The 17,461-nt window shown below is 42.2% G+C and overlaps 2 protein-coding genes across 8 annotated transcripts in view; one reads left to right on the top strand and one right to left on the bottom strand.

Moving 5' to 3' along the window:
- The window catches only part of PLCE1 (phospholipase C epsilon 1), a 200,452-nt gene extending 195,381 nt beyond the window's left edge, over positions 1-5,071 (top strand). For 5 of the 7 annotated variants that reach the window (XM_072129841.1, XM_072129840.1, XM_072129842.1 and 2 more), the window contains 3 exons: positions 193-411; positions 949-1,066; positions 4,071-5,071. In XM_072129841.1, the coding sequence (XP_071985942.1) occupies positions 193-411; positions 949-1,066; positions 4,071-4,222 (489 nt within the window). In that variant the 3' untranslated portion in view covers positions 4,223-5,071. Of the gene's footprint in view, positions 1-192; positions 412-948; positions 1,162-4,070 lie in introns of all 7 variants that reach the window. The other 2 variants (XM_072129844.1, XM_072129843.1) reach the window with 1 other exon arrangement.
- A 1,543-nt stretch (positions 5,072-6,614) lies between these two features.
- NOC3L (NOC3 like DNA replication regulator) overlaps positions 6,615-17,461 on the bottom strand; it is a 46,452-nt gene continuing 35,605 nt past the window's right edge. Inside the window, exons 17-21 of the mRNA XM_072129846.1 lie at positions 14,701-14,882; positions 12,742-12,870; positions 12,019-12,116; positions 10,481-10,565; positions 6,615-7,577 (exon numbers count right to left, since the gene is read on the bottom strand). Coding sequence (XP_071985947.1) covers positions 7,458-7,577; positions 10,481-10,565; positions 12,019-12,116; positions 12,742-12,870; positions 14,701-14,882 — 614 coding nt within the window. The 3' untranslated portion in view covers positions 6,615-7,457. The remainder of the gene's footprint in view (positions 7,578-10,480; positions 10,566-12,018; positions 12,117-12,741; positions 12,871-14,700; positions 14,883-17,461) is intronic.

Here is a 17,461-nt window from a genome sequence, read left to right as displayed (position 1 = left end):
CTCTGCACATATTACCCCTTTCTTGCAGCATGACCCCTTGCTTCTATTGCCCTCTTTAGAGGGAACCAGTCAGTTAGATTTTTATTTTTGAGTTTTGCCGCAGCCTGGTACCACAGCCATATATGATCCAATGTGTAAGGATATCAGTAAATTGTCATGCTACATTTATTACCAATTTCCCACTTTTTACAGGCCCTCAGCAAAGCCAAGTACTCCTACACCATTCTGAACAATCCCAACCCAGGCGACTACGTTCTTCTGGAAGAAGTGACCAAAGATTCCTCCAACAAGAAATCATCCACCACAAAAACATTGCAGAGGGTCCTCTCCGACCAGGAGTGCGTGTTCCAGGCACAAAGCAAATGGAAAGGAGCAGGGAAATTCATCCTTAAGTTGAAGGAGCAGGTCCAGGTACAAGCCTCCTCCTGTCTGTCTGTGATCCTATAGGCCGGGGGTGAAATTTGTTGAAATTTTATCACCATCTTACATTTCAGAGAGGATGTCTGTATAGTTTCCGGTATGTGGGATTAAATGTCCGCGTTGCAGACGGGTACATTTTCTGGCCAACCTGCCAGGCACCTGCTCTGCCTTGTCACTCTCTTGTGCCTTTTACTTTGAAGATCGGATTACTCTGTTAAATATAACTTTGTGAAGGTTGAAATGTGAATCTGTGTCGCTCTTTGACCTCATAGATTTGCTGAAGAGTGCTATGGTCCATTGGTGTGAGCCTAATAACACAAGTGGATTTGCTCAGAAGCAGATACAGCTCACAAGTCAGAGATGTAATAGTCAGAATATAATAGCTGGAGATACAACCAGATGTAGGAGCGGTAAATTTGTCTCACCTGGAGGATTTCAGAATCTGGCGAAGTATAGAACGCGGTGTAGATAACACTTCCAGGCCTGATAAGGCGAATGTACGTCTCACATACAGATGTTTCTCTGCAGGCAGCAAAAGATGATAAGAGGAAAGGCATTTCTATTGCCAGCGAACTGAAGAAACTCGCAAAATCCAGCAGGCAATCTCGGAACTTGACATTGTCCCCTCAGATCGTGTCACCAGAAGGTACCCAGCATAGAGATGAGAAACCTGCATGCAGTTTGTCCTTCAATGACATCAATGAATAGCAGCTAGATTTGTGTGCGTCCTATTCCACGCAGGTACGAGTGATTTACCTGGTCCTCCTTTACTCCTGTAATCTGAAGGCTAACCGTGTTAAAGAAAATGTTGATGTTGTGTAATATTGCTTGTTTTAACTCCCACTAATGACCACATGAAGATATATACAAGACATGGCGTGATGTGATGTTTGATGTAAAACAGTAAGTTAAAGGAAATTTACCATCAAGATCCCTTATGATAAATCTTTGTGATAGATCCAGGTACTGTAACTGTGATAATCTCCTTCCCTCTAAAATCAACTTTTATAATTATGCTAATGATAACTAGGGTGGGGTTTTAACAGAGCCTCTCCGTGCCTTAGATTCACAGGCTATTACAGTGAGCAAGGAGCATTTCCACCTCCTACTGTATGCTAAAACCTCCTGTGCTGCTGTGAGATTACATCAGAGAGAGGGAAGGGGATGTGCTGAGGTAGCAGGGGGAGGAGACAGTGTAACAGTCTATAAAGCTGCAGCACGGGGGGGACTCCAGTAACACTTACAGGAACCCTTCGTTAGCATAATTATAAAAGTTGATTACAGAAGGAAGGAGGCCATGGATAACAAATATAAGAAGATTACTACAGTCACTGTGCCTGGATCTATGAGTAATGTCCCTGGTTTATCATGATGGATTTTGATGGTAGATTTTCTTTAATACTAGTGACTAAAATAATATTACTCCATATTATGCATATCTAAAAATTGGTCTTCTTTATACATAACTGCTACACTTTAGGTATTGGTTCTGCCAGTCATAGGTGCTATAATCCAGTACAGTTATGCAGTAACATGGACAATACCTTTAATGTCATCCACATTTTTCACATTCCCATAGACTTCTATGGAAAGGCCCAAGACATAAACACGAGCAGGAATAGGAGCTGCTGAGTTTTCTACAGTTTTTAATTTATAGAGCACCATTAATTCCATGGTGCTGTACAATCAGTAAGGGGGTCACATACATTACATTAAGACAAAACTACAGTGATCAGGAGACAAGAAGGAGGACGAGGACCCGTGAGGGTTCACAATCTATATGGGGGGGGGGGGGGGAGGGTCAGGCACGGAACTGTTCAGGTGCCTGACCCCATTGAAAGTAATGTGTCATCAAATGGATCGCACATGGCGAAAACCAATGTTCCTGTGTCCTTTAGGCATCACGTGTTACATGAATACCATTTAACCATTGGTGTACTTAATTTTTTTGGAAAGCTCAAGGGTTACTTATTTAGCTGAACTGCTCCAGGGCGTAGTAGGTTCATCATTATACTGTATTTATATTCTCAGATTTTAGATGCACATGTGATCCACAAATAAAGTGAGAGGCACTAAGTGGGACCTCAAATTCCCATCCCTTTCAAAATACTCTTCCTAATCCTCCCCATCTCATTCACACCCCCCCCCCCTCCATTTCTTTCCGATGCTTAGTTGATCCCCAAAATGCGACTCACCTCACCAATCCTGTGCCAATTATATGTTTGCACTCGTTATCTATTTTTTAAATAAAAGCCATTTATTAAAAAAATAATTTTTTCCCCCTGCACTTGACAAACCCCTTAAAGATCCAACCATTGGTGGCCTTGGACTGGAAGTCATCAGTGACCGTCCCTGTGATCAGCAATGTGTGTCACAGCATGAATACACTTTTGTGTTTGCACGTGACTGGACAATTTTCCGAATTCCTGGAAACTTTGCATGGAGTTTGGATGCAAGAAGCTGCATGATATAAGCCAATACTATATAATGTCCATACTGGCCATACACACACACATAGGGGGAGATTTATCATCAAGTTTCTGGGGTAAAATCGTTCTAGTCACCCATGGAAACCAATCAGAGCTCAGCTTTCATTTTATAAACAGCTGTTGGACAATAAAAGCTGGGCTCTGATTGGTTGCCATGGACAACTAGAACAGTTCTGCTCCAAGAGACTTTTGATAAATCTTTCCCCATACATTTTCCCCTTGTATATTTTCTCACTACGCCCCGTACCTCCAGATGATGATCTGACATAATGATACAACAATGAGCACATTTACTATACATTCTATCTCTACTTCATTTGTCAGGGGGTGTTACAAGGAACCAGATTAAAATCAGGGTATGAAATGTCCTTTCTTGAACTCCCTCTTTCTTGTGAAATCTCAACTGTTTACCTATAAAAGAAATTCCTCAAAAGTCTTAGGCAAATATAACTCGACTCATCTCGTGAAAATGAGCTTAGAAAAGTTTAGAGGCTGCAAGGGGAGTGTCACTTCAGACCCCCTTATCTTCGGATCTGTAGAAGCATGGCTAAAAAAGATATGATCTGAAAGATGAGATTCTTATCAGGCTTCTGGGTCTGTGATCTACAGAACTGGAGATACAGGCACTTAGACATAGTAGGAACTAAAGACTGAAGTGACGCTCCTCCTGCAGCCTCTAAACATGACTCATCTCAGGCAGATCCAGACTCTACTGTTTATTTGCACATGACTTATTTTTTTATAGGTAAATAAATAGAATTCAATACCAAAACCTGAGGGGGGTAAAATCTGGTGACGAGCTTTATTTTTCAGACTGTAAGGCGCACAAAAAGTCTTTTGATTTTCTCAGAAATCAAAGGTGCGCCTTATAATCCAGTGCGCCTTATATATGAACCGTACTTACAGACAACAGCTGCCTTGCACTGTGCACAGGTCTGCCACCTGCTGGTCATTCATCCTTATTATAAGGTGCGCCTTATAATCCGGTGCGCTTACATATGAACCTAGATGTTTTAGCAGGCATTTATTGATGGTGCGCCTTATAATATGAAAAATACGGTAATTGAACTTAACCTGCTTCTAACATGAGAAGTTTTCCAGGAAGTCCAGGAAGAGTCTTCCATGTTACATATCCGCTTTACCTGTGTTTTTATTTTGCAGGTTGTGGTATGTGTTCGGAAATGATGAGAAGAAAAGCAGAAGCAATGGCTTCACCAGGAGACGGACAGGCCGGCGGACACCTACCCTGCTGTAGGCGAGTGACTGCACCTTGGTACTTTCAGTTACTAAAAAATTGGAAACTGCCAAAATGACCCAAGTAGCGGTGACCCTAGCGGAATTGCCATGAATCGTCACCGCCTTTATTGGTTATGTCAGCGGGTTTCCTGTGGCGCAGGAGCGGAGTATTGGCTGCAGAACAGACATGAAGGATGGTGGAAGGAAAGGACACACAGGACCCTCTGAGAGGGGAAGTCTATTGCCATGTCAGTGGAGGGCAATGGGGTCTGTATGTGACATATAACCCCAGCACGGATGTCTTATACGGCAGCGGGGGAGGAGGTCCGGCACACAGGGCACCTCCTCCATACGCTCTTCCCTGTGTGGCGTTTTTGCAGTGTTACGTTGTTTTATTTAATAGTTGTGTTCATGCCTCTTCTATTCAGTATTTTTCTGCACCTTATGAATCTAATACTAGTGTCAGACACTACTTTTATTTAATGCATATGTTTTACTTGTTTACATAGCGAATTTGATTCTTGTCATGTCACACTCGCTAGATGGACGGCCGTACCCCCGGGGCAGCGAACGCTCGCTCGGTTCTAAGACGCGTTATCTATAATAATAATTCTTTATTTATATAGCGCAAACAGATTCCGCAGCGCTGCACAAAGCATGACAAATCAGTCCCTGTCCCCATGGGGCTCACAATCTAAACAACCTAACAGTATGTTTTGGAGTGTGGGAGGAAACTGGGGGACCCGGAGGAAACCCACACAATCATGGAGAGAACATACAAACTCTTTGCAGATGTTGACCTGGGTGGGATTCGAACCCAGGACCCCAGCGCTGCAAGGCAGTATCTAGCGGCGCTATCTCAGTAGTTATCCATAAGGTATTGTAAATGACACGTAAACACTACTAGAGGTCAGCACATAGGACATTGTAGATGGTATTCATCTTCAGCACCTATTTTACCCATAATCCTGTTCTACTGTAGCGGTTTTGTTACTGAGCTCACGTAACAAAGATCTGTGTGTGTATATAGTTTGTGAGAGCCGTTGTTAAAGGGAAGTTACATTTCTATTGTATTATCTATCCTAGATGGATTTAGCTCTGAGTTATTAATATTGTTATCCATGGAAGGTTGTGAAGCTGCGGTGGTGTCCTCATATTCCCAAGCCTGACCTAAACCTGGTAGTATGAACCTAACACTCAGGTGATGGATTGGAGGTTTAGGAAAGGTTTCCTCCTCTGGGTCACTGCTAGAATGCTGGAGCTTGTACTTTTATCCCTATTTATTTTTCTATGTATATATATTCTACAGCCTACAAGTAGTGGATATATACGGTATTACGGTACTAGCAGTTGTGGTAACTGTCGACATGTAATTTATTTTAGCTATTCTTCATCCAGACCACAGCTCACTGCTGGCACATTGCCCTCCATTGTACAGGATCTAATGACACGAGCCAGGAAATTGAAAGAAATTGGGCAGCCCAGTCACATTAATTGGTAACCTGGGTTTCATCACGGTCAAATCAGATCACGTCCTTTAAAACGTAAATTGTTTGTGCTCTTGATACGTTCCGCCTAATGGCCATGTCATGAATGAGAGGGTTATTATCCCATTACAGTTGCTTTGTAGATTGCAGATGTACTTGTACTTACACTCGCTTTTATGCCAATGCTGTCTTGGTTGGCAGACATTTCTTGTACCAGGTGGTTTCTGTAGCGCGTGTGTCGTCTTTAAGCGCCGACACCTTATCGTATGTTTTGTAGAGAACTTTCTCTAGTATTTATTTTCTTTAGAGCTGATGTCATAGGACTATATTTGGTTCCATGTGACAAGTTCATGGGGCCCTGAAGGGCCGAGCTGAATGCTGGCATATTTGTGGCTTTCACCCGCGTGTAAATGTGCACATTGTTAAATATGTTCCGTGGAGCGTCTTGCTCTTTACAAACCGATGGTTTGGATTTTAAAATGGATTTATGATGGTGTCTGTACATGTAATGTCTTATGTGGGGATTTGCTGCATGGTAATACAGTAGCAGTGTCGTGTATGTATTGCTGAAAAGCCTTTTTGTTGCAGCTTTTTGATCCGCAACAAATAAGCGGAGCTGTAACTTAACTTTTGCAGATTATGGACTGAAAATTGCTACATTATCCAGTTTGATGCTTATGGAATGGCAGCGGATTCGGCACAAAGTCTTCCTGCAGCCATTCAGCAACATGAGCAGATACTTGTCATTATGCCATCCGCAAATAAAGCTGATAGCACATGGACACATTCATTTCAATGGACCCATTCACATGAGCGGGTTTCACAGATCGGTGTGGACCCTGTAAGAAAACTTGGGTCCTATTGCTATACCTGTGTTTTGCAGTTCCAGGGGGTCTTTAGTGAAGTCTATGTGAAGTTTGGGTTTGCGTTTAACTTGGTTTTATCTGTGCAGATGACACGTGAACCATTTTTGCAGACATACAACGGATGACACACTGAAGACATGTAGACTGCTAAAAACACTGTGTGCAGGTAGCTTCATCCATAGTTTGCAGGTTAAGTTACTGTAGGCACCAAAGACTGCTGTGGCGATACACATTCTAGTAAGGGGCTCTTTTTTTTTAAATAATGGAACGCTAAGTGGCCACACTATGAAGAGAGAATTTGTTTGGCAAATGATGGCCTCCCTCTTGGAGGAAATGGAAAAATATGTCTAGGTATCACTTATCTTAATTTCTGGTAAAATTTGATGCCGGGTGATGGAGAACTCTCTGGGGCCACCTACAGACTATCAGTGGTGGCTATGGGAAAGAAAACCACATAATCTGTGGAAGTACACTTGGATTATGTGTAGAGTAAGACTTGGTCACACAGACCACGGAGCAGCCACCAATGATAATACTAACGGGTCTACAGGTCCCAGGACGTTTACTGTACTGAACGTCTACAATAAACCTGCCCAGCAGGTAAAAGGGCACTGAAGTATTTTCAATGTGTGTAATACTTGTGATTTCTGGTGCCAGGTTTATGCATGTCATGAAGTGTGTGAGAGTATCGTGACTTTTCGTGCCAGTTTTGTAAAATAACTTTTTTTTTTTTCATTCTGACTACTTAAATATATATATATACAGACTTGAAACACTGTTGTATTTGTATATGTGGAGAATAAAGATGGTTTGCGTCATGACACTCTTGTTTCGGTGATGAAAAGTAAGAAACCGGTTTTATTTTCTACACTTGAAGCTGTGTATATACAAAGGCACAAGAACATACAGTCCCCAATAAATATCTGCAAGTCTTTCAGATGTTTAGCATTGATACCACGTCATGAAGTGGAAGGTGTCATCAGGGGTGCAAAGTCCAGCTCGGCCGAGGTCACCTTGAGAAGCTGCGCCTCCACCATCTCCTCCAAGTCTTCACTAAGCACATAGGTTCTACCTTTACCCTGCAATGTAAAACCACAGAAAATTATATATTTCCTTTTCTCCCCTTAGTAACGTGAATGAAGCTTTTCATTGTGGTTAGTTCACAGCTAATGCACACAAATTTCCATCGCTCCCGGCCGCTCATCAAACACGTGGAGGGGAGGGGGGGGGGTTCAATTAAGGTCGTTAGTACACTTATTACCTCTGCTACTTCAACACTTTCAAAAGGTTTTGAAAAATAACTAGTGCAGATTATATATGTGTCATGTGTTCACAGATATGGAGCGGATAGCAAATACAGCTATTGGTAAGAATTCTACTGAATTACAGAATGGGAAATCTACCATCTACAATCATGATAAACCTACTCAGAGATCCAGGTACTGTGGCTGGTAATCTTTTTAGGTCTTCCAGCTTCACAGGCTGCTACACTGTGCAGGAGCACTCCCTCCCACTGTGAAATTACAGCAGATGGGAGAAAGTGCAGAGGGGGAGTGTCACAACCTGTGAAGCTGCAACACAAGTATCGCTTTCGCCAGGAGCCCTTTGGGCTCATTGCCATAATTTTAGAACAAAGGAAGTCATGGTTAATAAATATAAGATGATGACGCCAGTCACAGTGTCTGGATATACAAGTAAGTTCCCCTGGTTTATCATGATGGAGTTTGATGGCTAATTGCACCAGCTGCATATTATTTTCAAATTTTCTTGCCACTTTACTTTTTCAAAAAGACATACAAAAAGAAAATGCATTTTTTTTACCAAATGGAAATTGTGCAAAGTAAAAAAAATAAATAAATAAAACAGATATGATTTATATTATGTACACATATCTACAGCACATTTACATCATTTCCTTTGCATGTAGATTCACAGGTGAAAAGAAAGGTGTTAACCCCTTAAGGACGCAGGGTTTTTTCGGCTCATTTCTCGCTCTCCAACTTCAAAAATCCATAACTTTTTCATTTTTACGTGTACAGACCTGTGTGAGGGCTTATTTTGTGCGTAACAAATTTTACTTTCCCGTAATGTTATTTATTTTAACATGCCGTGTACTGCGAAGCTGAAAAAAAAATTCCAAATGTGGAAAAATTGAAAAAAAAACGCACGTGCGTCACGTTCTTGTGGGCTCAGTTTTTACGACTTTCACTCTTCGCTCCAAATAACACGCCTACTTTATTCTTTGGTTCGGTGCGATCGCGGTGATACCAAATTTATATAGGTTTTATTGTGTTTTAATACATTTTCAAAAATTAAACGAATGTGTACAAAAAAGAAAAAAAATTTTTTGCCATCTTCTGATGCTAATAACTTTTTCATACTTTGGCGCACGGAGATGTGTGAGGGGTCATTTTTTGTGAAATGAGGCGACGTTTTCATTGCTACCATTTTGAGGTCTGTGCGACATTTTGATCATTTTTTATTTCATTTTTTATGTTATGTAAAAAGGTCTAAAAGTCACATTTCGGACATTTGGGCGCCATTTCCCGCTTCGGAGGTCACCGCCGCCCGTAACCGTTTTTATATTTTGATGGATCGGGCATTTTGGGACGCGGCGATACCTAATATGTTTGTGATTTTTACTGTTTACTATGTTTTATATCAGTTCTAGGGAAAGGGGGGTGATTTGAATTTTTAATATTTTATTAATTTTTTTTATTTTTTAAACTTTTTTTTTTCTTTTTTTTTTCACTATCTTTTAGACCATCTAGGGTACATTAACCCTAGATGGTCAGATCGCTGCTACCATATACTGCAATACTTCTGAATTGCAATATATGGCATTTTTGCAGCACATTCATTACAATGAGCCACTGGCTCATTGTAACGAATCTGCAGCTGCCAGATAGCCTCGTGTCAAAAGAAGACACGAGGCTACCATGGCAACCGATCGCCGCCCCCCGATGACGTTCGGGGGCGTGGCGATCGAAAAAAAGATGGCGGCGCCCGCGCGCCGCCGTCTTTTTAATGCCGCCGGCGACTTTGTCGGCGGCAACGGGGGGGTTAATAGCCGCGATCGGTGCTAGCACCGACCGCGGTTATTAGCGGTGGGGGTTTTATGCATTATGCAAAAACCCCCACCTTTGTATGAAGAGGACTCAGCCCGTGAGCCCTCTTCATACATCCCTTATACCTCTGCGCCGTAGAGCTACGGCGCAGAGCGTTAAGGGGTTAAAGTGCATGCGAAACATTTACAAAACAATTCTGCATGGAATACATATTTCTATTTTTATTGCGTCACCACGCATTTTTGCCAATTTTTGTGTTTCTTCTCCAGATTCTGTTACTATAGAGCCATTGAGAGGTTTAACTAGTACTTCATTTCACAGTTGCTGGCCACTAGGCCTAACACATTATGTAAAATGTACCAATATTTTACCAGTTTTGTAGCATAAATTAAGCCAACTGATAGGTCTAAAGTTCAACAAGACAGTCTTCTACTCCACCAGATTCATCATTTGGCAATACTCTTGGATTAAAGTTTCTCCTACTGGACCAGATTTGGTTCTCTCTTTAAAGGACATCAACCACCAGGATGAAGGATTGTAAACCAAGTACACTGACATCAGTATGAGTCCCCTCTAGTAGGATCTGTTTTTTTTTTTTTTTTTTTTTTAAAGCTTCTTATGCCTTGTTTTTAAGAATAAAAGGTGTTAAAATTATGCAAATGAGCTTGAGGGGATCTAGGCTCCATTAACTCCTAAAAAGCCTGGAGCCCCACAGTCTCATTTGCGTAATTAAAAATCCTTTTTTTTGTACAAACCAGGAAAGAAGCTAAAAGAAGAGCGGATCCTGCCAGAGTGGGCACACACCAGCATGGCACTGTACTTGGTTTACAATCCTTCATCCTGGTGGTAGATGTCCTTTAATTCTCAAAGACTAGCTGCTATAAAGTCTTCGGTATACTGCATAAAATAAATACCTTCATCCGGGGAATGGTTTCAGGAACTGGGGGATTGAAGGTCATTTCATTCATTGAGTAGTCGCTAAATAATTCCACTGCAGATCTGTAAAATATGAATAGTACTGAATTACTTAAAGGGGTATTCCAGGAATCAGCATAATTCATATACAAATGGGTACTCAAAATATGAGCTAATGTGTAATTAGTTGTTATTTAAAATTTTGCTCCCCTTAGCAGAAAATGCTGATGACATAGACTGTAATGAAGAATTAAAATGCTACTGGCCCTTTAATCAGTCCATTAATTTCCTCCGCGCGTTCCGTTGTGGAGCAGACACAGGACAGAAGATGGCCGCTGGTCACATGTCCACATCACATGTCCTGCACCTGCCTGGGCAGGTCATGTGATCACCACTACGTTTGGCTGTAGTCGGTTGGTTGCAGTGCATCCAGTATGGTCAGTGTTGTGGTGATGGCAGTTACACATCATTACTATGGTAACAGAGCAAGAAAGTCTGTTATATCATCACTGGGAGCAGCGCATAAGTGGTAGGAGGAGTTACTGAGAACTAAAGGATCATGGAACTTGTAGTTTCCAGTGGCGGCCATCTTAGTGATAACTCCACTTACTTTAGAGAGGCCATAATTTGTGTAAATCATAAAATCAAACTATTTAGGTTCCGATTTGCGACTAATGACATTGATTATTGTTGTATTCATTTATTTATATCATCATGGGTTTTTGTGATAGATGTTCATATTCCCGGAATACCCCTTTAACCCTCACAAGGCCAAAACACCATGGGACCACATCTTCGTGGAGTCGGTCTATTCTTCCATCATGTTCACACATGTTTTGTCTTTGTAAGTGGGTATCATCTTTGACAGGTTGGTAAACACAGATCTTAGGGTACAGATTTCTAAAATCACCAGGGCTGGACTATTTCTAGTTCTTCCCAACGGAGAAGAATTTTCGATGTCCTTATAAACATATCAAACATTTCCATTACATCCAGAGAGCCAGCACACAAGCTGAAGACCTATAACATGGAGACTCCCAGGAGACTGAGGCCCATTTCCTTTTCATTTTATAAGTTCTCTTCCTCGGGGACTAAACTTAAGATGTAAGGACATCATATTAAGCTGTGGATTCTTGTTATGTCACAGGCAGAGCCCTGGAGACAGAACGGGAAAAAGCAAATCTAAAGCAGATCCTTCTCATCCCCCTAACTCCGATTTATGTGAAGGGTCAGGAGAGGATCGCCATCAAAGCTTTCTCGCCTGTTCACACTGGGTTTCTGTCAGGTTTCTTGCAACATTTGCGCACAGGCAGCTAAAACTTTTCTTGCTGTCAAATGCAATGAAACCTAGATTCACCCTATTAAAGTCTATAGGATGTGTCTGCAGGTCCCTGTGCGGTCGGATCGTGGCTTACACTGATTAAAGATGATAAAAGGGAGACCATTGGGCCTCAGAAGAGTCTTAAATAATAAGGCTTGTGATATAACATGAGATTAAGTTTCTTATGGAACCAGAATATTGACAGAGGGGTCATACCTTCGACTTAATGAAGCTGGAAGTGCCAATGAGCCTTCGGAGGGTGCCCCAGCACAAAGGTGGGCGGCGAAAACCCGGACTACGGGGTGATAATGTCTCTGAAAGAATGAACATATAACAATGAACATAAAACCACATTAACAGTGTGTTCAATATATAGTGAGGAGCAGCGATTAGGATGGGTGCTGGTACATGACTATTAAAGGGAAGGTGTCACCAGAACATGTCTTTTAAATTAAATGTTAACGAGTCACAGCTGTTTGTAGGCTTTTCGATTATTGTATGATAAATCTTCATGAAAACCGGTCAGGGAGCTGTAGTAGACACGGCTGACTGTCCTGGCATCTAGACAGTCCCTCTATCACCACATATCTCATTCCTCACATTGTGAAGTCTCTTATCTGCAAGTTTTATCAGAATCCCATTTGCAAGTTCCATATAAAACTGGAGGACGAGAGATAAAAATGACTTCTTAGTGATGATTTTGGATATGTTCACACCGATTCCTCCCACAGGGTCACAGCTTTCACACAACTCTGCCAGTTCTGCATATCATTCTCATCATTCTGGACACAAGATACATTCACTCCAGACAATCTCACACTGGGGGTTGTAGGGGCTTCTCACACTGCTTAGTGGCAGGATACATGTGTATGATTGGGGAGACATAGCTGCCCAGCTTTTATCATATTCTCTCAAATACTAAACTCAGAGGCAAGTTACCTGTAAGGTTTGCAGCTCCCACAAAGCCGTATTCTGTGCATTACAATATTCTGGCTCATCGAGCTCCGGGAGATAGAATCCGCTGCCTTGTGATTCATTGTCAAGCAGAATGTCCATCTTGGGGAATGCCTGAAATGATAGAAAATGTGCGAAAAAGGGCATAAATTGTGATCATGGGAACATAACTCAGCTTTTTCTTCTCCTATGTCATACTGTATGTATGTAACACACTAAACTAGACTACAGTAGTTTTGTTAGGGAGGCTGTCACTAGAATATGTCATTGTGGCTTCAAGATATTTTATAAAAACCCAAATATCAGGAGAGATGCCTGCGCCTCCTCCCTTCTTGAAATGATTTCAAGTAGAGAGGTGTTCATCCCTCACTCCTGAATCAAGGCAGTGGCAAGGGCTAACTACAGAAGTAGGGCTGCAATAATACCAGTGTATACTATCCTGTGGAGAATGGTTACCCCCAATCTATAGAATAATAATAATTCTTTATTTATATAGCGCCTACAGATTACACAGCGCTGCACAGAGGTTGCCAAATTGGTCCCTGTCCCCAAGGGGCTCACAATCCAAACAGCCTAACAGTATGTTTTTGGAGAGTGGGAGGAAACCAGAGGAAACCCATGCAAACACGGACAGGAACATATAAACTCTTTGCAGATGTTGACCTGGGTGGGATTTGAACCCAGGACCCCAGCGCTGCAAGGCAGTAGTGCTACTCACTCAGCCACCGTGGTGGGTAAGTGATCACAGTGGGTCAACACTCATGGGTCTTGCTAAAAACAGCACACAATATACTCTGCTTTATCCAGTAGCTCCATCAAGGTGACGGGAGCAGCTACTTACACAAATGTACAAAAAGGAAAACGTGGAATCTCCTTTGCTGTGACCGCCTGCGATCAGATACTTAAAGGGGTATTCCCAGGTGACGGACCAGCACCTATCTCAGGATCAGTTGTCCACTAACCTACTTCCCCTAGCACAGACGAATAGCGATCCCTGCACAAGCGGGGCCACTCTCCAGGTCTACAGGAGCGCAGAAAGTAGCTGAGCATATAGATTTCGCTATTTCAGGCACTTCCAAAGACTCCACCCAGTGTGATGTGGGAAGGGGTTAATGGACCCCTATTATGTATTCATGACATATACTGTGGAGTCTGGCCCATGGTACTCATGACAACCAATCACACTGCACCTACCACTGTTACATAGTCTAGCTGTGGAGGCAGAATGCCGATTGGTTGCTATTGATAACAAGGCTAATTTTGATAACTCTACCCCTGCGTATCTTGGTCACCATTTTCCCACCATAAGGTCATTCTGTAATGACGTTCGCCATGGGTTGTCATGGCGTCTTACGGGATTATTGAACTGGGGTGTGATATTTTTACCGCTCTGTGAATTAGAATGGAAACACGGAGGTCAAAGGGCTGTTTACAATAACACACGAGGGACGTCCAGCTGTCACATCCCTGGGGATTATGGGAAGTATATCTGAATTTGCATTTGTGCGGAATATTCATCTGCATAATACATCAGAAACAAACACTGATGGGAACATCTGACCATCCCTGTTATGACTTCAGAGAGATCGCCTACATTAAAGAAGATTTAGGATTTTTATCCCCTATTTAGCATCTACCCCAGAGACAAACTACTTAGGTGGCTCAGTGCCAGCGCTGCTGCACTTTGTGCCCTACTTCTAGCATCTTTTTCAACTTTGTAAAATGAACAACTATTGTAAATTAGAAAAACAGATAATAGTATAAATCTGTAGAATAAGTCATCTGCGGGGGCATTTCCCAGTATTCTCTTTGATAAGATAATTAAAGGCGCAGTCCAGGACCGTTCAGTTGCATGGGAGAAAAAACACATACAGCTTCCACATTGCAACGAATAAACAACAAAATCAGACCATAAATGTGTATTCTGTGTTCAGATTTACTTACTTGCAGGAGTCCTCTGCCGGTGGACAGGATGCCGATGGATGAATTGGGTAGGACATGCAACGCCAAGACAGAAAGTCTCTTTACAAAGGCCATTGCCCTTTGTAGGGACACCTGTTTCCTACGCTTGGTGAGCATCACCTCTAGACACTCAAGAGCGATCACAGTGTCGTCATTTGAAGTCCCTGGAAGCAAAGAGGCTGGTCATTCATACGGGACTACACAAAACATTTGTAAATCACTACTACACAACAAACACCATTCCACTATCCTCTTACATAGGGGATTTATCATAAGTCTCTTAGAGAAGAACTGTTTTAATTGCCCATGGCAACTAATCAGAGCTCAGCTTTCATTTTCCCACAGGTGTTTATAAAATTAAAACTGAGCTCTGATTGGTTTCCATGTGCAAATAGAAAAGTTTTACCTCAGAAACTTGATAAATCTCCCCCACGATGACTGTCACACGAGAGGAACTAGAGTTCTGCGCCTTTACTCAAGCATGTACACTAAAATCTCCATCTGATAATCCAGAAATGGCAACCCTTTGACCACAGGCCATTGTATGCACCATTGTGTTAGAGGTCACCTGCGGTGGAAACCACAGCCATGTGTGTGTGAACCATAGAAATTGATTTTTCCATGAGCTATCCAACGATCAACAGAAGAACAACTATAAGTTTTGGAGATCAGGTTTAACCAAAAGTTAATTTAACTATACTTCTCAATCAAATCAGTCATAATTGAGAGGAATATTCGATAAACCAGAAAACTACATATGAATTAAAGGGGTTGGCCACTTTTACACACATTACAAAACCCATGAGGTAGCGCGGGGGACAGGATATTAGGTAATTTCCAAATATAGAGCTACTAACTGCTCCGCTTTCTTGATATGTAAAGTGAAGCCGCCTGTTTTTTACCTCATCAGCCGGACATTCCTGACCATAAAATGGCCGCAGACAGAGGGTCATGTGATCTTATCTGTCCATCGCAGGATCTTATGATAGCAGTCATGAACACTATATCAAGAGCAAGGCCTTTGATCTTATCCATGAATTCTATAAGTCCCGGCAGGGTGATTGTTCATGCACAGATAAGAGTTAACTTGACCATCTGAGGGAATTTTGTGGGCTGATGAGGTAAAAGACAGGAGCCTTCCCATTACGTATCTAGAAAGCAGAACTTTTAATAGATGTATTTAGGTAAATTACCTCAAAGTCCTGCCCCCACACATATTAGAAAAAACATGAGGTAAAGTGGTCAACCCCATTAATACAACTTTAATACAAGTTGCTGTAGCCTTTTGCCTGTGAAACCCAATTTTTAAACCGCTGTATAAAATGGGTATTGTTCAGCCATAATGCATGTTTAGTGCTGGCATCCGATACACAGCAGTACAGCACAGCGCCATTTACTGGAACAGCTGTGGAGGTGGCACAGAGTCAAGTCATGCAAACCTCAATGTATAACAGCTCCGTTACCAGCTGCAGAGCCCAAGTTATGTCTGCACAGAACAACAGGACAGTAACATTTCATTTACAAATAAGAAAACTACATTATACTCCAATATAAGGTATAGAACCTGCTCTAATGTGCAGGTGGGACAATCTGGCCTCAAAAAATATATATGGACAAATAAAGAAAAAACCTAAACGGCAAAATGTTTTCCTCATGTGCAGCAGGCCATCATAGCAGCAGGCCATCATAGCAGCAGGCCATCATAGCAGCAGGCCATCCCAGAACCATATGGCCCACTCTGCAGTGCTTCAGGCGTCTACTGCTAATTTATTGGGGACTTTCGGGAGTCTATGGCTGGAAACCGCTCTCCTTACATATGTCACAAAGCGGGAGAGCATCAGAGGTGATGGGAAATGCTGCCAACATCCATTGCACATATAATAGTAAGCATCAGTCATTGTAGAGGATGGCATTGTTCTGTTTATAGGGCATGTTTGGAGGTGCTGCACCCCAGTACTGAGCAGGGGAGGCCGACCATACGTAGAGCAATCTGAATCCCCAGGCAGCTCTGTTGTGTGTTATAAGACAGAAAAGTAAAAAAAAAAAAACGTAAAGGAAAAAAACAACATTGAAAAAGCAAAAATCTATATCCCATCTACAGAAGGATTATAGTTATTCACAGAGAGAGTAAATGAAACATTAAGCAGAGAAGCGGCAGACAGGTTTCATGATGTTACTTCTTCAGCGTCTCCCTCATGAATATAAACACAGTACATTCTGTTCTGCGGGAACAAGATGAGCAGTGTTGTAATGATGCCGCCTCCTCGGACACAGTATTATACAACATTTACAGGCCAAGGAGTGAAGGACAGAGCTGGGGAGAACAGTGCGATGACTCACGTCCTTTAGGTTATCAGCGCGCAGAGATTGAGGACATATAAATGGACGGCCTGCAGGCACCAGAAAGAGGGTACGGAGAGGATATGGCCATGAACCCTGGGGTCTAACTCAGGGAAAGGTCATGAGAAATGGCTCAACAATATTCCTAAGGCATCCAAGGGATCTCTGGTTGAAGTAACCAGGCTGAGCAAATGGGAATTCCCAGATAAATATGCCAAGAAACCGTCCAGGACAGAGCTCCATAAAAGCTCCATCCGCTTTACAGAGCTGCACTATCCAGGCCGTGCCTACCCGCGAAATTACCTCGAAACAACCATGTACTATGCGGATAAATGTTTTACCAATTCTCAGAACTAAAAGTTCTGCTCTGCCTCCAATGGTTTTCGTTGAAGCAGCCCCAACT

The sequence above is a fragment of the Engystomops pustulosus genome, chromosome 11 (assembly GCF_040894005.1).
Source record: "Engystomops pustulosus chromosome 11, aEngPut4.maternal, whole genome shotgun sequence".
NCBI classification, from domain to species: domain Eukaryota; kingdom Metazoa; phylum Chordata; class Amphibia; order Anura; family Leptodactylidae; genus Engystomops; species Engystomops pustulosus.
This window is presented reverse-complemented; position numbering and strand designations above follow the sequence as displayed.